General features: G+C 43.0%; 1 protein-coding gene across 1 annotated transcript; it reads left to right on the forward strand.

Annotated features, from left to right (window-relative positions):
• Positions 1 to 2: 2 nt before the first annotated feature.
• On the forward strand, positions 3 to 26,905 carry prrc2c (proline-rich coiled-coil 2C). The gene is made up of 33 exons (XM_079474472.1): positions 3 to 485; positions 3,438 to 3,607; positions 4,605 to 4,782; positions 5,628 to 5,740; positions 5,837 to 5,962; positions 6,415 to 6,707; positions 9,310 to 9,389; positions 9,718 to 9,854; positions 10,018 to 10,105; positions 10,197 to 10,374; positions 10,456 to 11,035; positions 11,268 to 11,440; positions 11,570 to 11,810; positions 11,970 to 12,177; positions 12,270 to 14,717; positions 16,509 to 16,669; positions 16,822 to 16,976; positions 17,086 to 17,449; positions 17,532 to 17,617; positions 17,759 to 17,953; positions 18,097 to 18,348; positions 18,469 to 18,561; positions 18,643 to 18,744; positions 19,301 to 19,487; positions 21,586 to 21,780; positions 21,914 to 22,035; positions 22,150 to 22,298; positions 22,377 to 22,611; positions 22,692 to 23,012; positions 23,158 to 23,261; positions 23,336 to 23,462; positions 23,631 to 23,855; positions 25,160 to 26,905. Exons 2-33 carry the CDS (start codon positions 3,493 to 3,495, stop codon positions 25,409 to 25,411), a joined length of 8,283 nt encoding a protein of 2,760 aa, XP_079330598.1. The 5' UTR covers positions 3 to 485; positions 3,438 to 3,492; the 3' UTR covers positions 25,412 to 26,905.
• Positions 26,906 to 27,087: the final 182 nt, after the last annotated feature.

Genomic DNA, 27,087 nt, shown 5'->3' on the forward strand with positions numbered 1-27,087 from the left:
GCAGACTCGGAATCGATCAAATTTTAATCCTGTGCGTGATACGCCGCTTCTTCACTGGCTGACTGACGCTGCGCCTGTACGTGATGACGTCAGGCTCTCGTGGATTGGCGCTCTGCCATCTTTGATTGTGCGACAGGCCGCGGCGCGAGCGGGGCCCTCTCTCGAGCGCACCAGAGCTGAGTCTCAGCACGAGACCGCGAGAAACCGCTGACCGCCCGTTACTGCTCACCTCACACCGGCGGCGCAAACGGAGAGATTCAAAGACGAAGAAAAGACAGAGAGGTGGATAAAAGCGCCCTCTCTCTCGTGCGCGGAGGAGGTTTTTGTAAGTCGCTAGCTGTTCGGTTAGCATAGCGCAAGCTTTTGTAATCCACAGCCGGCCACACACACTTACAACACACACAATACAAAGCGGGCCAGGACACCAAACGTCCGGACGGAATAAACGATATACCTGTGGAGAGAGTCGGGACCGGCGGAGACAGGTAACATTAAGTTATGTTAACGACAGCGTGGTGGTGGTTCTGCTTCTTTATTTGACGAGAAAAAACTATGTCCTGCTAATGTTAGCACTGCCATGAGACACCCGCGCGACAAATCACATCATCATTATCATACACTCAGTAGTCTGCGTTCATGTTCGTACATCCAGGCCGTCTTCGTTATTAACGGCTGTAACGTTAGTGCTTCAATGCATGTAAAGAAAAAGAGCCGGAGGGGGATTTCGGGAAGAATAGAGGTTCAGAGGCCACCTCACCGGGCCCATCTGGCCAGCTTCTTAAGAAACATCGGACTTTCTCGATAAATACTGCACTGAGTATTTAGAAAATTCTTTGATTTGTTCCGTCCTTTGCTCGCTGGATGCACGTGGCCGCAAACAGGTCGCTCTTTTTAGCGTATTTTCAAGCCGAAAAGCAAGTTCACATTCACGAGGAAGAGTTGCACGCAGGCACTGGTTATCCAGTGTCCTATCCGCGGTTTCGTAGAGCAAGGATAATCTAAAGTGAAGGCTTCCCGTGTCTTTTCCAAGTACATCGAAATCAATGCATGCAAATGAGCAGATATCGGTCTCACTTTTACCCCGTGCATGTGTGAGAAGCAGCAGCTGATGATTATCACCAGGTTGGCGTGATAAATGTACGAACTCGGGCATAAATATATAAACCTAAAACTTCCGACTGCTGTTTATCTCTCAATGAATCGGAAATGGATCAAAAGGGTTATTTTTGTGACACACATCCTCAAATTACGTCTGTATTGTATAGGTGTGTGCGTGACGTTAAAGCACGTTTACTGGGCCTTTGAATTGCAGATCCATGAGTTTGTGAACAGCGTTTTTAGAGGATTAGTGCACAGTGCTTTAGCAACCAGGAACAAGTCAGATTTCTACCGGATATCATAATGGAGGCAGAAGGGTAGAAATCAAGGGAAGATGTGTATAAGCCTCGGTGGAGTTGATCATTCAACTTCCTCCTTTTAATGAAGGCTCTGTGTATTCATATTCCACGAATTACGCTTTCCTGTAGCTCAGTGGTTAAAGTATGGTGCTAGCAGCGGCAAGGCCAAGGAAAGGTACAGAACCGCAGGATCAGATGATCAAGCGAAGCAGATTGAGCCATAAAGAGTTGAACACGGAGAGATGTCCTATTATAATTCCTCGTTTCTTTGAGAAAGTCCCAGGCCAATCTATTGAATGGGTATTGACTTTCCCTGTCCCTCGGGGCTGCAGCTCAATGCCAGCGATCGCACGGGTGCTCACTTGGGAACGTCGGAAGGAAAGCTGGCACAGCGATTGGCTCGTGTATTTTGGAGGCAGATGGCCAGGTGATAGGGGGATGAGGAGATGGGATGGAAGTAAGACAGAAAATGAACCTCTAGATAGTACAGCCTTATCTTGGAGCAAAATGGGTCTCTCTTGATTAAAATCTCATTCTTTCAAACTCCGTTCGCCAATTATTATTGAATAGAATTAAATGTAGACATTGACAACAAAAAGACATTAAACTGTATTTAAGAGTCAGTATTCAGTTTTTTACGTAATCTCTCAAGCCTGGAATTATTTACTTGTAAAGAATGCATTTTTTTCCAGCCTTTAGCATTTTGGTCTTAAACCTTTGGACCAACACAGACATACAAAGGCTGATCTCCACCCTTAAGAGCCTTTTGTGTTTTATTGCATTTGTTTCTCTTACTCCTGATCCGTAATATAGAGGCAATTCAAGGTCACCCTCGCTTATGTTGTTTCTCTGATTTTACCAACCTTTAGCCTTTCCTGCTTACTTTTCCTTTGCCACTCTTTTCCACTTACACTTGTAGGTTCCACATATGAGAAACTAGCTACTGTTTTGTATAGACAGAGAGGGAGCTCCGCTTTTAACTTTTTGAACTGAACCTGTTTTTACTCATTGAAATATTTGTCTAGGCAATTTTAGATGAAGTGGTCTAAGCAAAAGACGACTGCTTTCATCGTCTGTTGTCATGTGACTTGTGTATGTAAGCTATTTGGAGTTAGTTTGGTTTGTGGATTTCAGTACAGTGCATACATGTGTAGAGGATGTTTAAACTCTCATACATTTATTTTCACTTTTCCAGATATGCTTTCTTTTGTTATAATGGATTTAATGACTATATAGCTCCAGATTTAAGCCTGGCTTCATATTTAAGGTTTCCTTACAGGTTCTGTAGATTTAGATTTGAATGTATTCTGTTCCGTACAGAAAAGTGGAACATTTGTGCACAGGTATTGTGAGTTGTGTAATGTAGTCAAATGAATGTAATTTTATATATATATATATATATGGACATGTGGAGGTGACCCTGTTGCTTCTCGTGTGCTGTCTTGGCATAAACCCACATCAATTATAAATGAAGCCCCATGTGGCTCACGGTAGATTACTCCCCCAACACACACACACTGTCAATTCACCATCTCCTTTGATGTCGGCATGGCAACGTGATATGCATCATCAATTTGACACATTATGATTTCAAACCTGTATGTCTTGACTGAATTTGTGGTCTTGTCTACTTTTAAACTGAGCTAATGTATCGAGACCAGACATGTATCAGTCGATGGTTGGTCATTTCAAAGTTATTTATTAATAAAAGTAGTTTAGCTTACATTTGTAGTTTAATAATGCTTTAAGTAACGCATTTTGGAAAGTGTTTGTGTGAATTTAATTTTGCGTACAGTGGTTTTCTGTCTTCCATCGACCAACCTCTCTAGATGTCGGTATCGACAGTTAAAAAAACCTTTTTGCTCAGGAATGATGATGAGCTGCTTGCTCTCATTCATATTATTGTCTGAAGAATCTACTGTTGTTGCTTTGCAGCCTATTCTAAGACTAACATGAAACATCGTTCAAGACTTGAATGTATGCATCTGGCATTACTGTTTATTCAATACATTTCAAATTGATTCTTGATATTTCAATCAGGGGCTGGTTCTGAGGGGTGAGGCCGCAGGACCAGACTCAATGAGTTTCCAGCGAAATGTCAGAGAAGTCAGGGCAGAGCACCAAGGCAAAGGATGGCAAGACCAAGTATGCAACCCTTAGCCTCTTCAGCACTTACAAGGGCAAGTCTCTGGAGACCCAGAAAACTGCAGGTGAGACTCTTGAGCATCTTTATTCCTAAACACATTTATGTTTCAGCTTGATTCTGAAGTTTTTGTGCTGTAGCTGGTTTAATTACCGTATTTTTAACAGATTTTTCATTAAGAGATAAAGGCTTAGCTAATGCAACTTATTTTTATTGTCGACTAATCTAACGATTATTTTTCATAGTCGTCAATTAATCTAACCATTCTTTTTTTATTCATCTATTAAAGATTTTTTAATTACCAAAGTTAATAACAGTTAGAAGAACACACCCAGAAGAGATATGTTACATGTTTATGATAGTTAGTCTATTTTGAAACTTAATAGTAACTTAAGCAGGGTCACAATCTGCAAAGGTTCACACACACTTATTTACAGCAGTACAATTGATGTAAATCATTAATGTAAAAATGTTAATTTATTATGAAAGGCTACATCTACCTGCCCCTCTCCGTCTGTTTGTGATTGCGTGCCCATGCTTTGATGATCGCATTCCATGGGTTGGGGGCTCGTGATCGCTGGTTGCCGGGTGTATTATAATATAAAGTCAAATGTTTAGTTTTTTTTTGTCATGACAGTAAAATCACTTTATACAAGTCTTACTGATCCATAAACAGGCTTCAAACAGTGTGACCTAGACATGTTTTTGAGATTCTCTTGTTCAATTAATAGTACACTCATGATAATTTGCGGTCTCGGTCCACTCACTCTGTATAAGCATTGTTCATTATAGGAAAGTGTCAAGTAATGTACTGGAGTCTTGAACTGTTGACCCCCCCACATCCCTAATCAGCCTCCTGTGCATCACTGCATCAAATAAGCAGCCTTTGTCCTCTGATCACTACCATGCATTCATATGAGCTTAGAGAGTGAGAGAGAGAGAGAGCGTGAGCACGCGCACATGCACTTGTGTTAGCATCCTCGGTTTTATTTTAAAGCTTTTCCTTCTAAAATTGACATACACTTTTTGGTAAGAGACATAATTTTGTTCCATATTCCATTCAGTTGCTGCCAGACATGGGCTCCAAAGTCTGGGCAAGGTTGCGGCCAGTCGGCGCATGCCTCCTCCGGCCAACCTGCCCAGTCTGAAAGCAGAAAACAAAGGCAACGATCCCAACGTTAGCATCGTGCCCAAGGACGGCACCGGGTGGGCCTCCAGACAGGATCAGCCAGGAGAGGAACGGTAGGAAAACACTAAACTCTTTGGCTTTAACAGTGGATAACCAGCTATGTTTAACCTACTGGCTATTGAGATAAACTCAGTCTCACTGTGTGTTCACATAGAGCGCGAATGAGGCGTCAAAAACGTGCTATTCGCGAGTAGTTGGACGCTTGAACATTTTGTGTTTACTCGCTTCATTCGCGCGTGAAATTCGCGTCATTCGCGAGTGAAATTCGCTTCACGAAAATGTTATTCACAATTTACCGGATTCTTCGACCTCCTCACTCACTTTCTTCCAAGCAAGACCCTTTTTATTCCTATTTTTATGAACACGTATCATATAGCTCCGGGTGTCCGCACACTGAGATGAGCTTGTCCTCCATTTTTTATTTCTGCCTCTGCTCGCTACGTCGTCTACGTCACTACTAGAGCAGGCGCCTGATTGGTTAACGCGGCGCGAATTTTCGCCAAAGTTCAGATTTTGCAATTCACGTCATTCGCGTCATTCGCGCCGCCTCATTCGCGCTATTCGCGCCGCAAGCGCATCTATCGCGTCTTTGCATTGACGTAACATGTAAATCACTCGCGCTTGACGCCTCATTCGCGCTCTATGTGAACACACAGTCAGGCTTCTTGGCAGCTGCCTATCACCAATCAACATTTATATAGTCAACAAGTATAATAAGAGTTGTATTCAATCTTCTTGTTTTGATTTACGGCAGTGTCTCCATTGCTGCTGCTTATTTTTTAATGAGTGTTTGTCATAAATGGGTCAGAAATGTAGTATGTAGAAATGTAATTTGTCTATAGTGTTTATGCTCCTTATATACTGCTGTGCCAGTAACATTGCACTAATGTAATTGTAGACAACAAGAGACTCCTCCACCACAGCCCAAGCCACTTGTGACACAGACCACCGATGCCCCTGCGGGAGGCAGCCGCTCCTGGGCCAACAGCAAACAGTCTGGACAGCTAGACGGTACCCTGTTTATTCATATCTTAATGCTCAAGCAAGAAGGTTATTAAAGTGATCATGACTTATTTATAAAGTACTTAAATGATGCTGCATATGCAGGAGCTCCTCGGATGAGCAGTCAGTTCCATCAGGAGTTTCCGAGTTTGCAGGCAGCAGGTGAGGCAGAAAAACCAGGCGAGCAGGAAGATGAGCCCTATGGACCGGGCCCAAGCCTCAGACCTCAGAGTGAGAACATCATCATTTCCTTATACTTGGAAAATTCTGTCATAATTTTCTCATCCTCTTGTCATTTCAGACCTTTATGACTTTCTTTCTTCCGCAAAATACAAAAGAAGATAGTTTGGAGAAAGTTGGTAACCGAACAGCACTGGCTCCCATTTACTTCTACTGTATGGACACAAAGCCAATGCAAGGGAATGGGGGCCAGTTAACAACATTTTTCAAAATACTTTCTTTTGTGTTCTGCAGAATAAAGAAAGTCATACAGGTTAAAAAGGACAAGATGGTGAGTAAATGATGACAGGATTTTCATTTTGGGGTGAACTATCACTTATTTCCATAACATATTTTATGGTTATTTGGATCAGAACACATGTGTGGTCTGTAATAATTTAGGAAGGCATCATTTTGTGTATATTCTAACTAGAAATTGTTTTCTCCTATCATCCTTTGCTCAGATGTGGGTAGTTGGCGAGAGGGTGGAGGCAGGAACCTAAACGTTGTCCCCAGCTCCTCAGAGACGGACAGCAAGCCCTCCGAGGAGTCAGGAGTTGGTAGAGGCACACCATCTCCCTCAGGAGACTCTGATGAGGCAGGCAAACCCTTGGCTGGGGAGGGCAGAGAAAAGCGAGATGCCAGAGACCGACTCCCTCCCGCTGGTCCTCAGCATAAACTCAATGGTGGCCAGCAGCCACCTGGAGGCATGTCATCACAGTTCCATGCCCAGTTTAGGAGCATGATGCCACCATATGTAAGTAATGTCATTTTTTTTAATCATTACTATGCTAAAGTTTCTGTTCTATTTTTGTATACTTAAATGTAGTGCTGGGCGATATAGCCATTCATACCGAAAACTGGTGTGTTTTTTTTATGATATGAATTTTGAATACCCCGAATTACCAGTGTATGATGCTTAAACAACGTGCGGACTGCGTTTTTGAGGGCGACACTGTTTAAGTGGGTCACTTTTCACTGTTGCACTGTTGTGAGGGCACTGCTGTTTTACCAAAGTGTGACGGCGAAGATGGAAATGATAGTCATTGAAAGATCAGAAACTGAAGCTGTAGAACGTCATGACACAGAAGAACTGCCAAAAAGAGGAGCCGTGTCTGTACAGTAATGAAAACGACCTCCAAACAACAGAGCGTTCGCTATTACTGCACACAGTATGTGCGTGATGTGAGCTACAGGGACCGGCATTCACAAACGGTCTTTCTACACCGCGGCACTTTATCATATGTGTTTGGATGTTCGCATGCATCTCGTGCATGAGCGGTAACATTACAGATTTACACCCATTCGGGTCACTTAACAGTAGACGACTGTAATAAAGGTATAACAATTGCAAGTTTGCATTTCATTTATTTGTTATATATACTATATACAGCAAACATCTTCAAAAGCGATCATGTTCTCCTCACACCTGCTCAATATAAGCATATAACATGTGTTTTTAGTTTTAACTGTTTCTCTGCTATGATGAGAAATAAGGTTCAGTGGAGGAAGGATTGACAGAGTAATGCAATCGCTTTCCTCTCACATCTAATTTAAGCCTTTGTTTTATGATTAAAAACAATATAATTTCTGGAAATCATGAAGCCATTGCGACTATGTAAAATACAGCAGACATTACATGCATGTTTTAATGGTAAAATTGTTATTATTTTGTATTCAACTATTCAGACAGACCAAGGTGTTAATTTTCGGGTGGATGCTCATAAATTAAATTTCGAGCCCTGTTATCTATTTATTTGCTTAAAAATTATGTATGCAAGTTACCTTTGCATGCTATTCATTTGTTAATGAAATCTAAACTTTGCAGTTATAGGTGAAGGAGTTTTCATTGTCAGGTTACAAGTTGTTTGCGAAATTTGCACAACTAAAAGGTTCTGTATTTTGACTGCAACTGTCATGCATCCTGATTCCTTCACTTCATCATGAGTGCCACATCTTCAGAAACCGCATAATCTTGCGGTCCTTACAAACCTGAATTTTTCTACAATATTCACTCACCATGACTGTATAAAAGGGCATTTAAGGCAATCACCTGCTGTATTTCCTCTCTCGATCAGTAGAAAATGTGGTTGAAAAAAAATACCGCCATGTACCAGGAAACCGGTATAAATCGGTGAAATACCATTATATTAATTCAAGTTGTTACAACGCTTCCTTGACCCATTAATAAACCAGGGATTTAAGAAGGGCAACATTAGGCAAGTCGTGTACTGTCACCATAAAACACATTAAACAACCTACTAGAACCTAATAAACTTGGGAATAAGGAGCTTGTTCTTTTTAAACTTGGGCAAAGAAAGATAAATAAATTATTAACACGGTTACCAGGAACAGTAGTGAATATATACAAAATTTATAAAAATGCACAGGCAACATCCGGGACTGGGAAGGACAAAAGGGAAACCGGTTTGCGCCAAAACAAAGAAAAAAACCAAACAAAATGAACCAAACCCTCTAATCTAACTAAAAAGAAAAGAAATTCAACGTTCAAGACGTCGTACCCTTTCTACACTATCTATTTACAAGGGTGGCACATACCCCTAAACCTAGTGAGTCTAAACAAATAACCTACCTAAGTGTGCACCATGTATATCACGTGACAGAACTACCTACCCCTTTTCCTCCAACCAGCTTAACAAAGTTATACATCCAATTTAACAAACTACACCCTGCACTAACAAAAGATCGTTCCACAAGCAGAACAAACAGAACAAGTTCACAAATGACAGCCGCGCTCCACTTTGGAGAGGAAACTCCTGGCAGCGCGATGATAGGAGAGGAGGGTCTCGCACACCACCCACTCGACCAATCGACAAACCACCTAGAAAACATAAGACAGCAGAAAATGGCAACAAAACACACACACACGCAAAAGAAAAAAAACTCTGCATCATACATGTTACAATGGTCATACCACCCAGCACTATTTAAAGGGATAGTTCACCCAAAGATTTTGTCATCATTCACTCACCTTCAGATATTTCCAAACCTGTATATATTTATTTGTGCTGCTTAACACAAAGATAATTGGAAGAATGTCAGTAACCGAGCAGATCTTGCCCCACATTAATTCCCATAGTATTTATTTCCCTTACTATGCAGTAAATGGAGTGCAAGATCTGCTCGGTTACTGACATTCTTTCAAATATCTTTCTTTGTGTTGAGCAGAACAAAGACATTTCTACAGGTTTGGAACAACCTGAGGGTGAGTAAATGATGACAGAATTTTCATTTTTGGGGGAACTATCACTTTAATAATCATGCATTGTTGAATGCTGCTGTTTTTTGGACAACTTATATAAAGTGTGTTTCTGTGCTAATTTTAGTCTTTTTTTCAGATGTTTAATGCTTACCCTCGAGTGCCGTTTTCATCTGTTCAAGGCAATTTAAGATATTCTGGACAACAGGAAATGTCAAAGTAAGTTACTCAAACAGATTGAGTTTAAGATGCCAAAGCTAAGACTGTATGGTGCATTTACATTTTTCCATTCTTTGTTCCGACAGAAATGAATGCATCTCAAAAGGGGTTTAGTATTTAATTGTAGTCATTTTGAAAGACTGTGTATCCATACAATCTTACACTGATTATGTCGTTTTTTCATTACACATTGCTTTTAATCTAAAGTTCAAGTTGCCTCTGTTGCCTTTTAAGAATTTGAAGTCCGCTTATTTCAGGTTATATGTTTGAAACATTTTAAAGTGGAAACCCTATTTAACAAAACATCTTTTGTTCTGTTTGTCTTTAGGGGTCTGCGGCCTGGTGGAAGACCCTCACAGCCTCCTCAGTCATGGCTGAAGGATCCAGATCGGCCATCAATTATCAGTGCCACTGAGTTAAAAGAGCTAGACAATCTGGACACTGAGGCAGATGAAGGCTGGGCAGGTGAGACTGTCAGCTTGATCTAGAAATGGATATAATATGATTTGTATGAGTACCAATAGAAGCATTGAGTCTTGAGACCTGATACCAAGTGTACATGGAGCGAAAATAATGGATAAAAAAACTCCACAATTGTTTAATATTAACCATATTTATGCTTATGTAGGTGCTCAGATGGAAGTTGACTATACTGAAAAACTAAATTTTAGTGATGATGAGGAAAACCATACAGCTAAAGATAAAGGAGATAACTGGTAAGCAATCCTATTTTGGGGCCCAGTGAACCATTTTTATTCTTCAAGAAAGTTGGCATGTGTCCTGGAAATAATATTTTGTTAAATACAGGGAGTGGATTGCTAAAATGGATCGTATGCGGTCAAGAAAAGCTGATGCCCAGGAGGGATGGAAAATGGAAGAAAGATCTGACAACAAAAGCTCATGGACGGACGGTGGAGACCCAAGGGCTTCCTCCCCAGGCAACATTGGCCAGTATAGCAAGACTGCACCTCCCCAGGACCAACAGGTTTGGTGTGCACAGTGTCAAAAAAAAGTGTGTGGCTGATTTGTTAAATTGTGCATTGATACCAAGTTTGATCTTTTCCAGGGCCAAACAGCTGCACGTTCTATGGGAAGTGGTGGTAGCCGTCTTGCAAAGCCACCCACTGCAGCACCTTCTACCGGTGAGGAGGAAACCGAGGCATGGCGACAGAAACGAAAGAAGCAGTCTGAGCTGTCAGAGGCTGTGGAACGTGCTCGCAAGCGACGTGAGGAGGAAGAGCGCCGTATGGAGGAACAGAGACTCGCTGCCTGCAAAGAGAAACTCAAACAGCTAGAAGAGAAGCGACGACCTTCTACAACTATAGAAACTACTAAACCAACTGTGCAAACTTACAGTGATCACCAGGAAGTGACTGAAACTGTGCCTAAACTACCTGCTGAAACTCCTCCCCCTCAGCCGCCACCTCCGTCTGTGCAGCAACCTTGCCCGCCTATGCAAACTCACGAAAGGACCGAGCCCATTGTGGAAGAGGTGCCACAGTTTGTTCCCCGTCAACCTAGCCCTCCAGTCCACAGGATTGCACCTGAACCTCAAAGCAAAGTGGATACTGCTGTAACAGAAGAAATGCATAGGCAGGTGGAGAGGCAACCAATGAGAGACTACTTCGGTGCTGAGGAGACCAGAGGTAAATAGAATATTTATGCTCCCCATCCACTTTCATTGTGTAAAACAGTTTGGACATTATATTGTCAAGTACTTCTCACTTGATGTTCCACAAACATAGGATAAATTGAGGATGGATAAGCTTCTGTGTAGGTTTTCTGAAAATAATTGCAATTGGTTTGAAACACACACATGAAACTGACTTTGATGCAATGCACTGATATGAGATTTTAAATGGTTTTGCTTTATTTCAGTTGAGGAGCCTCAGCTCTCTCTGTCCAGACTGGATCACTCGGTTGCTGAAGATGCACCTCTTCCACAACTGGAAAATGAAGGAGACACAGGGGCTGCTGTTCGTCCTTCAGTCACCTCTGGATATTCCAAACAGTTCCAGAAGTCTTTGCCACCCAGATTTCTCAGACAACAGGTGAGAACATGTCATGTTTTTAATGCATCAGCATTAGCTGGAGCCCTTTATACATTTCATAATAGCGATTTAGAAGCTGTATTGTTTTATCTTTTAAAATATTATCTTTTAATATCTTGGAATGTTCAGGAACAGCTCAAACAACAGCAGTGGCAACAGCAACAGCAGCAGCAGGGTGGTGGAGGTCCAGTCTCCCCCTCTGGGGGTTCTGTTCCACCACAACACAGATCCCTCTACCAACCTCTTGGCCCCCACCACCAACACCTTGCCTCGATGGGCTTTGACCCACGCTGGATAATGATGCAATCATACATGGACCCCCGTATGATGTCTGGACGACCACCAATAGATATGCCTCCAATGCATTCTGGTATGTCCAGCTTTTTTGTTTAAGTGGTAGATTTTGAGATATCATTTCTTGGCAGCTTTTTAAACCGTATTTTTATCTTGTTTATTAATATTATTATGTTGAGAGATTTTAAAACATTGTCATTTATTGAAGAGTATTTCTTGTGTGGTCTTTTTTTAGGGAGAATGCCTCCAAAGCAACTAGTACGACGAGAGCCCACAGACAACAACAGTTCTGGATCAGATTCATTTGATCATCTAACCAGACCAATCCGTGAACATGGTGTTCCCAGTGAACCTCGAATAGTCTGGGGTTCTGATCCTTATCTCCAGACAGAGCCCCTGTCATCTACAACTGCTAAAGGACGAGATGATGTAAAGGAGTCAAGGTGGGAGCTCACTGTAGCTAAATATAATTAAAAAAATGATATTTTCCAAATTAGAAATGACTGGTAACTTTTGTTTGTGCATTTTACGTTAGACTGGATGCTGGTCTGGAGCTGGACAGAGGATTTTCAAGTGTCTACCCTCAGGATCATAGCCCACTGGAGCCACGGGGCAAAAGCGACTTCTTCAGGGATTCATCTGATCCCTTGTCTGCTTTTAGTCATGTTTCTGAAGAGGTACCTGGTCTGCTTCAAACTGATAGAGCGCAAGTCATCTCTTCCTTTGAGCCAGAGGAGATTCCCCTGTCTGCTACAGAGGAGGTCGAAGCCATTGGACAAGCTGTGCTGAAAAGGAGTGTCTCTCAAGGCTCCAGTCATTCGCTAAAACTGGAGGAGCCTAGATTTGAAGGTCTTACCATAGCTCAGAAAAGCCTGGACTTTCCTGAGACTGTGGAAAGGCCAGAGGACAAATCCAGAAAAGAGACTTTTGGTCAAGGGCCTGTGATAAACAACCGCTCTACTCCCCCTGTAACTAATGATGTTGTACACAAAACAGAAAAACTGATCCTGCCTGCGCCCAGCAAGCAGAAATCTGAGATGCGCTGGGGATCTCGTGGGTCAGGAGGTGCGAGAAGAGATGGACCCGGAGGGGATCGTCCAGTTAGGAGATCTGGACCTATTAAGAAACCTGTTTTGCGGGATATGAAGGAGGAGAGGGAAAAAAGAAGAGAGAAAGAGCAGCATGAACGTGGTGATCGAACGAAAAAAGATGGCAGTGGCCCCAAAGGTGCCCCTTCAGGTGCTACAGAGACATCAGATGGGCAGAAGCAATCTGGAGAGTGGAAGAAGTTACCAGTTGAAGCTGAGGTGGTAGCGACTCCTGGTGCAGCAAAATCCAAAGATGTTCAGACAGCAGCTGGTTCTGCAGCCACAACTGCTGGAGATGAGAAGCTGGACAAGCCTACTTCAAGCGACAAACGTCCTGAACCCAAACTACCATCTCGCAGAGAGTCCAACTTTCCTCCCAGAGCTCACCGCAGAGAGGACAGAGAGCGTGATAGAGAGAGGGATAGAGAGAGGGACAGAGAGCGGGATAGAGAGAGGGACCGAGAGAGGGACAGAGAAACAGACCGAGATAAGGACTGGCCCTCAGACGCCAATTTTAAAGGCCGTGGTAGAGGAGAGTACTATTCCCGCGGCCGAAGTTACAGAGGCAGCTATGGTGGGAGGGGCCGAGGTAGTCGCGGCCGGAGTCGAGGGGACTACCCTTACAGGGAGCCCAGGTCACGACAGGATTTGCCATTAAGTGCCACTGCTGGTTTCCGCTGCCGCGAAGAGAGCGAGACACGCAGCGAGAGCTCAGACTTTGAAGTGCTACCCAAGCGCAGACGTAGACGAGGCTCCGACACAGACTCTGAAAGTGAAGGAAGAGAATCTGCCAGTGACACTGGAGCGTCGGACCGTGAGCCCAGCACCAAACCGAGCAGGCCGATCCGCCGTGAGCTGCCAGATTCCCGCTCCTCTAAATCTGCTTCAGGATTACCGGGTGCACATTTATCTGAAAAATCAGCACCTCGCGATGAGGAGGGGCGACCGAAACCAGGTTTTCTGTTAAAGGGAGAGGCTGCACGGCGAGGCAAGGGAGGCTTGTACAGCAGGAGAGGAGGAGGGGGCAGAGAGCGGGGAAGCCACCGACCTGCTCCTTTTCGTCGGGCCCCTGTCAAAGATGGCTCCCAGTGGCCATCCAAACCCATGGAGACCTTTCGGCCAGAGGAAGCCGACACCTTGCGTAGCGACAGCACACCCTTAGAACGACGTCACACCAAATATGAAAACAAGAAAATGGGAGAGGGTGGTGGGCAAGGCATCAGAGAGAGACCAAGGAGACCACGAGCAGCACGTCCTCCCAGACAGGACAAACCTCCACGATTTCGGAGACTTAAGGAACGAGAGGCAGCAGTCATCGCAGGAGAAGCTACGCCTAGCGTGTCAGGACCTACATCTGTCTCCCCAACATTGTCTAAAGGTCCAGGAACTCTCGTCACATTGCATGAAGGAGGTGCCAGTGCAGCACCTTCTTTCACTTCTGATGCCAGTCCCCCTGAGATTCCCGCCTCTGAGATAGTACTTCATGAAGCGGGAGCCGCCACTATAGTTGCTGCAGGCAGCAAATCACCTGACTTGTCCAATCAGAACTCTTCCGACCAGGCTAATGAGGAGTGGGAGACGGCTTCTGAGAGCAGTGACTTTAATGAGCGGCGAGAGCGAGAAGACCGAAAGCAACTTGAAGTGACTGTGACAGCATCCACTTCCGGTTCCTCCGTACCTGTACAGGTCTGTGGGCCTCCTAACAAGTTATCCACTGAAGGTGTGCCAATCCCAAAACGAGAATTGTCTACTGCAGCCAAAAGGAGCTTCTCTAGTCAGCGGCCTGTGGATCGACAGAACCGACGAGGAAATAACGGACCCAAAGCAGGTCGTGGGTACCCTGGAGCCAAAGGCGAGAGAAGGGGTGGATCTGGAGCAAAGTCTGGACGGAGAGGGTGAGTTGTGAACTGTCTTGTTCCCTGAAGTTATTAAATTATTGGCGATAGCTAGAGATGTAATGATTCGCCGTGAGCTGGTGGAAAATAAATTATAATATGTGACAAGTTGGTTGAGATGTTAAATGTACCGCAATGCATGTTTAGAACAGCAGGGCTTGCTGTGTTTACTGCAAACTTGGGAAACTTAGATATTTTTTTATTTAAGGAATATTGGCATATCCAAGTTCGGGAAAAAAGCCTTTGTTTGTTAATAATAAAGACACTTGTATTATTCTTTTTTTGTTTTGGAACTTTTTTTAAATAGAAATTTTGTTTTATTTGACAAAAGATATTTTTATTTTACAAAGAAATGTGCAAGCATTTCAGAAATAATAAAAAAGGCAGTTGTTCATTTCTAATTTCTCAACTGATTTTGGATTTTTATTCCCAAAAAAATTTATCGTGAGATTAATACTGTGCATGGTATAATGAGCTGAGTGAATTGTTTCTTCCCTAGCAATCACTCATAACAGATGAATGTGGACACATTCATGTTAAAGCGGTTTTAAAACTTCTGAAGCTTTAAAATATGTATACACCAAAAGTAAAGTATGCACACCTACGACTTTGAATTATGTCGCTTTTAGAGTAACCAACACCTCTTTAAGATCAGGTAACACACAGTTTCTGCCAATCTCATATTAATCTTGAATTGGAGAGTATCGTCGCGTTGTTGCACGTGCTGCTTTAAATTAGACTTTAGTTAGGACATCTACTCTCGAGTGTCTGAAATGTCTTTGGTCTAGCACTTGGATTCGTTTGGCAAACCTGCTAACCGCGTCATCTCTTTTGTCCTTGGGCCAACGAGAATCACACATCATGTTAGCGCCTATGCTGAAAGGGACGACTGTAATCACCCCAAACCAGCGCATTTAACGCGACTGGTGGGAGCCACGTGGAGTCACCAGAGACTCGCAGTGCAAAGACAAGTGTGAGAATAAACAAACCTAAAGACAGAGAGTTGCAACACTAAAAGTGTGCATCTAATAGAGAGTGAAGAGTGATGAAGACCTATGCACTCCAGTTCATAACACCAGTCATATATTGTACTCTCATTGCTTGTGCATATATTCATACTATAAATAAACTGATTATCAGAACTTAATTTGATATCTTTAGTACATTTTAATAACTTGCCTTCATTTTAACTAGGTGAGCATTTAAATGAACTGTGATAAATACATTTTAGAAAAATGAGGTATACAATATAGAATTACAATGGGAGAATGTTGCCGTGAAAAATATCGTTACTTTAAAATCTATTTCACAGAATGAATAGTTTTATTTCAGTCATTCCGCCCACCCTAAACAGGGCCTTATACAGACTGCAGGGAGCCGCAGCAGAAGAGCCACATGCGGCTCGAGACTGACTGAGTCTTATCAAGTGTAGTTCATGTCCAGCATCTTTCAACACTGGGACCGCACCGTTTATCACCAAACAATCTCCAAATCCAGTGTTATATCCACCATTTCCATAATATCCATCACTGAAATGCTGCGAACAAACAAACACACAGCTTGTTGCTCTTGCGAGTTGCTCCAACTCAATTTTTGACAAGTTAAGCATGAGAAGTCGGCACGTTTAACAGTGTAAAGAAGTCAGAATGCATGAAATAGCATGTTATCCAATCTTTAAATGGCTAAATGTAAATCGTAGTTTCCTGCTGCTTTGTTAAAGCAGTCTTTTAGATGTTTCTTGGCTATTCATGCTTTTCTTTTGAGTCACTTTTTGTTTTGTGTTTCCTGCAGTGCTCCTCTGCAGAATGCTGAGCCTACACAGGCCGCTATGGGGCAGAAGACTGGGAAAGAATCGGCACACAGTCGCAGGAAAGAGGAAGCAAAGCAAGCTCTCAAAAAACCCAAAGAGAAGGAAAACGCTCTGTCTCAGTTTGATCTCAACAACTATGCCAGTGAGTGTTTAAGACTTCAAGGAGTTTACAGTCTAGCAACATGTCTGCAATTAACACCGTACAATTAGTTAGATTTAGAAAATAGGTTAGTTTGTCTTATTGCTTCGTTTGCAATTTAGAAAAATCAACTTTGAATCTGTTTGCTACCCCAGGTGTGGTGATCATTGACGACCATCCCGAAGTCACAACACTGGAAGACCCTCAGTCAAATATGAATGATGATGGGTTCACAGAGGTTGTTTCACGGAAACAGCAAAAACGGCTGCAGGATGAGGAAAGGAGGAAGAAAGAAGAGCAAACTGCACAGGTAAGAGTCGAAAGGAAACTCATTCATTTAGTTTAGTGTATTTCATGTTCCTACTAGGTGAGCCAGTACATCATCTGATGTCTTTTACATCTATCCATATGATCTGCAGAACTGGTCTAAAAAGAGCTCTGGTGAGAAGGGTCGAGGAGGCGGTTCGAAACTGCCTCCACGGTTTGCCAAGAAGCAGCAACATCAGCAAGGAATGGCAGCAACACAGCCTTCAGCCCCCGCTGGACAGACCCAATCTGTCCCCCAGCAGCCTCAACCACAGCCTGCCATCGCTGTGTCACAGCACAATCTGCCCACCTCCAATCAGAGCACCAGCTCACCACAGCCACTAGAGGGTGCTGTAGCACCTCTACCACCTGCACCGGTAGACTTCCCTCCCAAGAGCCAGACACACAACACACTCGGTACGGAACTGTGGGAGAACAAGGTGGCTGGCTCCACCATTCTCTCGGATGTGAAGAAACGTAAGTTTGTCTTTTTAATCTTATCTGTATTTGCTGTTCGTGACTTTAGAAACATGTATTGAATGGATTTCTTGGAATTTAGTCGGACCTATCAGCCCTCCCCAGCCTCCCTCTGTTAGTGCCTGGAACAAACCTCTCACTTCATTTACCGGGACCGTAACACCTGAGGTGAGAGGATGAGCTTTTAATTATTTTCTTAAATATTTGAGAAATGAGACTGTTATGTGTTAATTTACGACATTTTGTATATTAAAATATGTGAAAGAAATCATAAAGGATTATTGTTTATAATGTTCGTGCTATTTGTAGGGTGTGAAAGCCGACACAGAAAGTGGGCTTGAGCTGGGCATAGACTGCATCCAGTTTGGTGCTCCCTCTTCAGCAGGCAGCACTGACAGTGATGGTGTTCCCGCCCTGCTGGAGAAAACCTCTAACAATAAACTACCTGAACCCAAAGAGCAGAGACAGAAGCAGCCTCGTGCTGGACCTGTCAAACCTCAAAAGGTAGTCTTTTTTAGTCTTAACTTTTGAGTTTTATTGCACATTTTCTCAGAACTTTGAAACCGGATTTGCAGCAGTTTTGACTTGAGTAGAAAATGTAATTTATTTATCGTAAACTATAAAACCGAATAATTTCCTGTCTACAGTTGCCTGAAATCCCTCCTTTGGAGCACAAGGAATATAAACCTGGTCCCATTGGTAAAGAACGTTCGCTCAAGAACCGTAAGGCTGCCAAAGATGTGCGTCAGTCTGATGGAGAGGGCCTGGATAAAAGCTGTGCTGGAGGCGGCAGAGACAGAGATTCCAACTCGCCCATTACAGACAAGGTTCCTGAGCTGAGTGGAGACATTGAGGGCATGATCACTGCTCCGTCAGCAGGATATTCTAGCAGCTCTAAGGTAAGCAATATTATTTTGCTTCACAACTTGCACACCAATATTAATGTTATGTGGAAGTTTGTCAAATCATTTTCAGGATTTCATATACTCAAATAAAATGCTTTTTTTCCTGATGTACAGGAATCAGTGACCGACTACACAATCCCATCCTCCTCATTGGCAGACAATGTTCCCACTGCAGGACCCAAGATGGAGGAGAGCCTTGTGACACCTGTTAGTATTTCAGCACTGTAATCTATCTGTGTGTGTCTGTTCTGATTTTGGTAAGTTGTTAATTTTGTTGCCTTGATTTAGGTGCCACTTTCTCATTCGTTGCCTCTTCCACGGAGAGAAGCCTTACAGCAGGCCTCCAGTCTCACCACGGTGTCTCCTGCTACTGTAGACCTCACACTTAAAGTAAGATAAACCCTTCACACTTTTTGTCAAGTGTCAAATCTTTTGTACTACAGTTTCTTTTAGACTACTGTATGCAAATAGCCAGTCATTGTTAACTAACCTTTATACATGCAAAATAACAACACAAACCATGTTCATTTTGTTTTTGTATAAATACCATGACAATTTTTTTTAATAGTGGACTGCTTAGGTCGGATAAAAAACATGGATGGATATCTAAATATGTCACAATGTATCAAACTCAATTTAAAAGCAAGCATCTGATTACTATTTATTTTAAACGTATGTAAGACTGCTGCCGCATCCGTTAACTCCTCCCCTTCAGCTGCCAGTTCCATTTCAAAATGCAACGGCTGTTTTTAAACATCAAATCGCGGAGAAAGTTGAAAGCCACGGCCACTATTTTCCTCATTAGAAATTCCATTTCACTCAGAAATGAATCAAAATACAGATGTAGAAAGATCCCAATTTCCAGTTAATGGGGACTTTAAATATCTACACCATTTGGCATTTATTTTCAGTCTTAAGCATGTTATAACCCATACTCCTCTTGCAGATGGAGTCAGCGCGTAAGGCGTGGGAAAACTCTCCCAATCTCGGAGAGAAGAGCTCTCCTGTCACTTCCTCTGCTTCCCCCATCACCAGTGGAGGAGGAGCAGGCAGTGCCTCCTTCAACTCCTTCTCCAGTGCTCCTGTTCCTCAGATACCCGTGGCTTCTGTCACCCCCAGCACCTCCCTCTCTGGTAAGAATGTACTTCCTGACCTGTCTGTGAACCGAGACTTTTTGTAAGACTGTATATAATAGTTTCATATTTATTCATCACTGCTACAGATGTAATGCAGATCCCAACATCTGTGTTTATAGGTACTTCAAACAAGAGTCTTAAAACATTTGGATTGAAATACTGTTTATGCTAAAAGTAGATTTTGGAGCTATGGCTGGGAAATCGATCCCGATGTTCCAGTCACAAGCTCTCAATTCCAGTCACTGATTTCAGATTTAATACAAATTTTATGGATATTTCTAAAAAAAGATCAGTAAACATCAGATTACAATGGTGAATAAAATATGCAATGAACAGCCACAAACCTTTTTATTAAACTTTAAACACACTTGGGTGTATTGAAACAGAAGGTTGCATACCTTGATCAAACGGGATCAGGTTATTTTACATTTAGGAGACAAACAACAAAATGTCACAAAAATAGCTGTAAAGAGGGGCTGAAATCATTTGAACCGCTGCCTTTTATGTGTATGTGATGTTGAATTCGACCATACACCTGCATCCGCCATGTTAATTAAGCAATAAATGAATGAAATGCTCCCTGTTGTAACATCCACCCGTCGTAAAAAAAGTGTAATTGCAACAACTTTTCACTAATGTCATTCACGTTAATGAATGTTCGGTAACATGGTAACAATGTATTTACAATGTACAATGTTTAATACCTACAACAAATCAAATAACATAGACTATTTTCAATAGGATCGACATATGCTGTAACAAATTCACACACTAAGTAGGTCAACATGCCCCTCTTGTCGAGTATCTAAACAAACATTAGTATGTTATGTCTTAAGTGAACGACGAAACAGATGAAAAGCAACGCATGTGCACAGTTATAGTGTATTGGATCTGTTGCATTCCTCTTAAAACGACAGTAACATATTTCTGCTGTCTGGTAAAAGACTGTTAATCACTCACTGTCACTCAGCTTCTGTAACTTCAATAATGATTCATCTTTATTTAATTTGGACATATGCAATGTTATGGAATGTTTGATTACTTTCATCCATTTCTAATGGATGGAATTTCTTACACGGAATATATACAGTGTTTTATTTTCTGCTTTGCTCTTTTGTTTTATTGGTGTTTTTATCCAAAGCGACTTACAAATAATTCAGGGAGCAAGAAGCGATTTGTCATACAAGGGCAATAGTACAATAGGTGCAAAGACAAAGTTACTAGTTTCAACAAAAGCCAGACCACTACCTGTTGAGAGAAAGAGAGAGGGTTGGTGTATTTTTCTTTTTTTCCCCCTTCATTTGTCAAGTATTCACAGAAAAGGTGGGTTTTAAGTAGTTTTTTGATGGTTGTGAGAGATGTGGTTGACCGGAACGAGTTAGGAAGAATGTTCCAGCAGGAAGGAGTTGTGAAGCACAATGAGCGGGAAAACGATTTAATGCCCTTATGAGAAGGCAATACAAGGCACCGCTCGTTTGCTGAACACAGGGTTCTTGATGGGGTGTAGTAGGGTGTGAAAGTTTGCTGGTACAGATCCAGTGATAGTCCTGTAGGTACGCATCGTATATGATATGGGCTTCAACCGGTAGCCAGTGGAGAGAGATGAAAAGGGGTGTCACATGAGCCCTTTTGGGCTGTTTAGAGACGAGGCGTCCTGCTGCGTTTTGAACCAGCTGAAGTGGTTTGATAGCCTTTGCCGGAAGACCAGCAAGGAGAGCATTGCAGTAGTCCAACCTTGAGATTACCAGGGCCTGGACAAGTTGTTGTGCCTTGATTATTTGTTCTTATTTTATTTGTCAGTACATTTTACCTGAACATAGCACCAACCGAACCGTGACCAAAAGTGAACTGTGAGTAATTTGATCCGTGACACTACTAATTTGCAGCTTTTGAGAATCGATATCGAATCGACCGCATTTAAAAAAAACAAAGAATCTATTTTTTTTTGCCCAGCCCTATATGGAACGCTGGTGTCAATCCATATGCTGACAGTAAGGCTAAATGTAGCAATAAAATCAGAGAGACTCACAGGTAGTCTCAGGAGAATTGTTAATAAACTTGTTCGAAGATCTAAATTGGGCTTTTTGGTCAACAGGGTCTGCAACCTACACAACGTCTTCTCTCAGCACAAAAAGCACGTCTGCATCGGACCCACCCAACATCTGTAAGGTAAAGCCCCAGCAGCTGCAGAGTTCAGGGATGTCCAGCTCTAGCTTCTCACAGCTGAGCTGTGCTCCATCTCTCTTGCCGCAGCAGACCCCACAGGTGTTCGTATCGCAGTCTGCAGCAGGTAAATGCTTTACACATCATACATCGTCACACAAGCTCTCTGTATAACTTTTTTAATGTATTGATGAGCTGTTTTCTATACCAAATTTATGTTTTTGTTGTTGTATCTAAATTAATCTATTGTTTCTATGTAGGTTCTGCAGCCCAAATCCCAGCTTTCTACATGGACACCAGTCACTTGTTCAGTACCCCTCACCCTCGCTTGGCTCCTACGTCTATAGCCCAGCAACAAGGATATCAGCCTGGACTCTCACAGGTATCTTCCTGTCCTATCAGTTTGAATCAGCCCATTAAATCAACCTTAAGTTTCTCTATCAAACAGGATTATGCAAGTTCATTAACAGGATAATTGACTGGTTGTCTCCTGTAGCCCGGAGCAGTGCAACAGATCCCCATTCCCATCTACGCACCCCTGCAAGGGCAGCATCAGCACCAGCACCAGGCCCAACTGGGTCTGAACACTGGACCTCCTGTGTCTCAACCTCAAGACCTCTTCAGTTCATCCTTACAGAACTACAGGTAGCCTATTCTGAACTAATGTTGACCTCATAGATGAGCCTTTAGAGATTGTGTACCAAATAAATCCTCTATTCATAGGTCCCAGCAAGCATTCATGCAAAACAGCCTTTCCCAGACATCCCCCATGATGCTGTCCGGGACGCCGCTGCACAGTTACCCTGGTGTTCAGCCCCAAGAACTAGGCAAGCCCCAGACCAACCTGGCTTTCCAGCAGACCTCAAACACTCAACACATCCCCATCCTATTTGAACCTCACATGAACCAGCCCTCTAGCTTGGGAGGTTCACAGCTGATAGACACTCACCTGCTGCAGGTCAGTATTCAACTCATCTTTCCCTTATTGTGACTCGCGTTTGACTTATTCATGACTGTGTGATCTGTTATGTTTTTCAGCGTCAGGGAATGAGTCAGCACTCAAACCTGTACTCTGGACCGGCAGCGGTCCAGCAGCAGAACAGCTATTACAGCTCAACACAGAGCTACAGCTCAACACAGACCGCCAGCTCTGCCATGCAGCAGGTGTCCGTTCCTTTACCAGGTTCACAGTTGTCTTTGCCCAACTTCGGGTCTGGAGGTGGTCAGCCTCTCTTGGCTTTGCCTCCAACCCCACCCCAAGGCCCGCCCCCCAGCCTCAACCGCCAGCCCCCCAGCAATCTGCCCTACCGCGGCCTCATTGGCCAGAACACACACAGCATGATGCAGCCTTCCAATAAGGTTTGTGCAGAGAAATGCTTATTTGCCATCCTCATATTTTATTGTGTTCATGATGACCTTTTTTCACCCTTTAAAATGGTTTGGACGGGTACAAATGAATCATGTTTGCTTAGTAAACACATTAAGTTGTTTTTGTCTGTTGTAGATGTGCGAGATGGATCTGAAACTCTTCAGTGGTGGAATGGATGTGAAACCTGGAACGCCACCCATCAACGCAAGAAGCACTACTCCCAACTCTAGTCCTTATAGGTACAAAGACTTCAAACTTGAGCTCACCCCGCTGGCAAATATGGTGGATTCTAATGGCTTGTTTGTGTTCTCAGGGCCAGTTCGACGAGCCCCATTAGTCAATCCAGCAAGATGAACAGCATGCTGTATCCCAAACAGTTCCAGTCAGGATCTGCAGGAATGCGCATTGCCCAGCACTTCCCAGGACCGTTCAACCCACAGGTCACCACTTGCATTCGGATACAATTTAATGCATGTTATTGTGCAAATTAATATGAAGATATGTAATTATATCCTTTAGCAGATCTACAAATATTCAAAGACAGAGTTTGGCAACTTGGCGTTTTACCAGTGCATTAATGTTTCTTCTGATCTCTGTCATGCATACAGATGTTGTCTCAGGCCAACATGGTGTCTCCATTGGTGCGTTCAGCCCATGCAAACTCTTTTCCCGGAGGGATACAGCGTTCAGCCATGGGTCCACCTATGTCCCCTAACCTGAGTGGAGGGCTCATGCCCCACCCTAGACCCCAACACCCTCCACGTGGACCACCTGGTCCCCCTGTAGCTCCCCGCGGCACACATGCCGCCCTGAAAGCGGAACAAGACCTTAAGGTGAGTTTTGGCCCATGTTTTTTTTTATAATTTAATGTTAAAGATAATTAAACTTTACATTGTAAATAGGGATGCACCGATACTACTTTTTAAGGATCGAGTACAATACCGATACTTTTACCCTGGTACTCACCGATACCGACACCAGTTTTTTTTTTTTTGTGGCAATTTTCTAAGAACAACACAATGAGACTAATGAACATATCAGCATCTTTATTTTTAACAACTTCAACTCATATTATGAAAAAATTAATCTTATTTGTTTATCAAAAATTTTCAAAGCCAAAATTTACAGTGTCCAATAACCTCCAAAGGGCAAAACCGAGGACATAAGCATGCAGATTGCCATGCGTGGGTCGTCATCATTGATTTAGAAATTTCCACACTGCTAAGTGCGAATGAAGCGTTAAGAGCGAGTGATTTACATGTTAAGTCAATGCAAAGACGCGATAGAACTACTTGCGGTGCGATTCACGCGAATGAGGTGGCACGAATTGAGCTTGAGTTGAAAAATCTGTCAGGAGCTTGCTCTAGTAGGGACGTGATTATGACATAGCGAGCGGAGGCGGAAATCTGAAACAACAATGAAGGACTGCGCCTCTGAAGGACTGCGCCTCTGGACCCAGACACGGCGCCGAACGAGTCTACGTCTATCTTCAGCCTTCCATAGCACATAATGCGCAGCTACCCTCTCAACAAAATCTATATCCGCCATTTCGCAACAAGACTGGAGCTGCCTGCCAGAAGCCCATGACGCAAATTTCACTCGCCAATGAAGCGAATTCCACGCGCGAATGAAGCGAGTAAACTCAAAATGTTTTAAGCGTCCCACTACACACGAATAGCGCGATTTAGGTGTGAACACTCTATGACAATGTGTCTGCTACGGCAGGTCTCTCTGTGTGCACTGGAACGTTCTGTCAATTACGTCACGTGAGGTATCGGTCTTTGGTATCGGGGAATTTTTACGAGTACATGAGCTTTGTATCGGTGCATCCCTAATTGTAAATGTATACTAAACGAGACCAATATAACAACATTTGAAATTCGTTCACTGATTTATCTGAGGTTGATAGTTTCCTTACCAGTTACATCAGCAGTTGCTGTAGTTGTGCTGTAAACTTCCTATTCAGGTTTGATAGACTTTTTTGCTATTGCGATAACACCATATTGATAATATTGTTGCATCCCTACTGATTATTTGCTTATAATAAGACCTGGGGCATTTGTTACAGGTAAAAAGGCTTTGAATTGATGCCGAATTTCATGTCATTGTCATCTTAATGTGCATCGTTCTCTCTTAGGCTAAACAAAGAGCTGAGGTTTTGCAGTCCACCCACAAGTTCTTCTCGGAGCAACAGCTGCTGAAGGCTCCAGTCAGCAAGCCCACTCGCATGGAAGTGGCAGGCAAACCCACCGACAGCATCACCTCGCACCACCAGGGGGCGCCATCTGACCGCGCAGAATCTGACAAATCTGCACCTATAGCAACAACCAAACCCATCCGGACGGGTCCAATCAAACCACAGGCCATCAAACCAGAAGAGAGCAAATAGTGCTAACTGCTACAGAAATGACACACAGATGGAGGGAAGTCTGATACATGAGGACGATGTTCTACAGCACCTGAAGGCAACAGTAAAGTTTAGAGAGAGAGAGAGAGAGAGAGAGAGAGAGGTTACTTGCGAGGTGCTGTGCGTTTCTCTCACATTTACTGTTCCCTTTTTCATCATTATTTTATCAGTCCATCCATACTCTCCTCCACTGTGGTTGGCATTAAGGTGACGCGCCCCTCCATTGTGTGAATCTCCAGTGAACAATGAAGGTAGACATCATGAATCACACTTGCTGCTGAGAACGCCATTTTATAGCAATATTATTTACTTTTCCTCTTCACCTGTTTCCATTTAGAAACACATTTTAGGAAGGCTGTTGTTTCCTTCTTTGAATTAAAGACGTTTTTGTTGTTCCTTGACTCCTCAAGCAACACACACTTGTGATGCGATATGATGAAATGTTCCAGCACACTCGCGCATATCATTATCGTGTGTACACATCTGCATTGATGTATGTGATTTTGTTTATAGTTTCACCTCTACCACATGTATTGGCCTTAATAATACATATGACATAATTTCACCGGATTAGGACTCTTATTACGGACGTATCCGAATAATTCGTAGATGGCAGTCTCCACTGTGAGCCTTCCTCCCTGCCTTCTCAGTAGTCTATACCTGCAAGAATTGAAGGTTGTGTGCGTTTGTGCATGTGCACAAGATCCTTTAGCCAAAGGTTAGGCATCAAGAGACCCCAATCCTTTTAGATGAATATGTATGATTTTGACAAAAAGACGACTCCGCTTGGTCGACATTGGTCGATTGGTAGAATTATGATGGGATTTTTTTTTGTAAACGGTTCCACCAGACCAGGCCTATGTTTGATGTGTCCTAAGTGTAAGCCCCTCCCCATTTCTGTGACTTATGTAGACACGCCCACTTTTCAAACTATCTCCGGTGTTTCACCTTCCAGTCTCTCCACAAAGCTCCCAACCATGCTGCTGACCAGCTCTGACTCTCCTGACCAATCACTGCAGAGGAGGGGCGGGCTTTGGGTTGGGGCGAGTGGTCAAGCAATTTAGGTTCAGTACGAGAGTTTAGAACGACGTACGTTCAGTGCGAGGCAGCCAGACTTATTGGGGGTTTTGGAACAGGAGCGATTTACAGGTTGACTTATGTATGAGCAAAAAGGACTACTCTGTTTTGGTGACCACGGGCCTCTGTAGGCCTTTCTCCAAACCACTCCTCTTTGATTGCCATTATAAAGATAGAAGGGGCCCACAAGTGAACAGGGGTGTCAGCAAGGCTCCCCTCATTTCGTGTTTGTTTAGTATGAACGAACTACAAGCAGAAGGGGAGGAGAGGGAGTTGATTTTTTTTCTTTTCGTTTTTTGTTTTACTTGTACAGGGGTGAAATCGCTGTATTAAAATATGTAAGGTCTTATTTACATTCTCCTGGTTTGGTTACAGAAACTAATAAAATAATATGCTGTTAAAAATGAGGTGTGGTTATATGCTGTTTATTTTACATTAATTTAGTAGATTCTTTATGCAGTTGTTTAATGAAAGTAGATGAATTCAAACTTCTTTTAAACTTTGTACCATTTACATTTGCAACATTGAAGCTGACACCACTACTATAAACTATTTAAAAGACAACATTTCATAAATCCCGA

Source organism: Barbatula barbatula (genome assembly GCF_947034865.1).
Source record: "Barbatula barbatula genome assembly, chromosome: 15".
Classification (NCBI taxonomy): Eukaryota; Metazoa; Chordata; class Actinopteri; order Cypriniformes; family Nemacheilidae; genus Barbatula; species Barbatula barbatula.

What these genes read in the sequence shown, in the direction of transcription:
- prrc2c (XM_079474472.1), top strand. Translation starts at nt 3,493, where the DNA reads ATGTCAGAGAAGTCAGGGCAGAGCACCAAGGCAAAGGATGGCAAGACC. An exon ending in CGGTGCTGAGGAGACCAGAG is followed by an intron (nt 11,036 to 11,267) that starts GTAAATAGAATA and finishes GCTTTATTTCAG; the next exon opens with TTGAGGAGCCTCAGCTCTCT. An exon ending in TATGCCTCCAATGCATTCTG is followed by an intron (nt 11,811 to 11,969) that starts GTATGTCCAGCT and finishes GTCTTTTTTTAG; the next exon opens with GGAGAATGCCTCCAAAGCAA.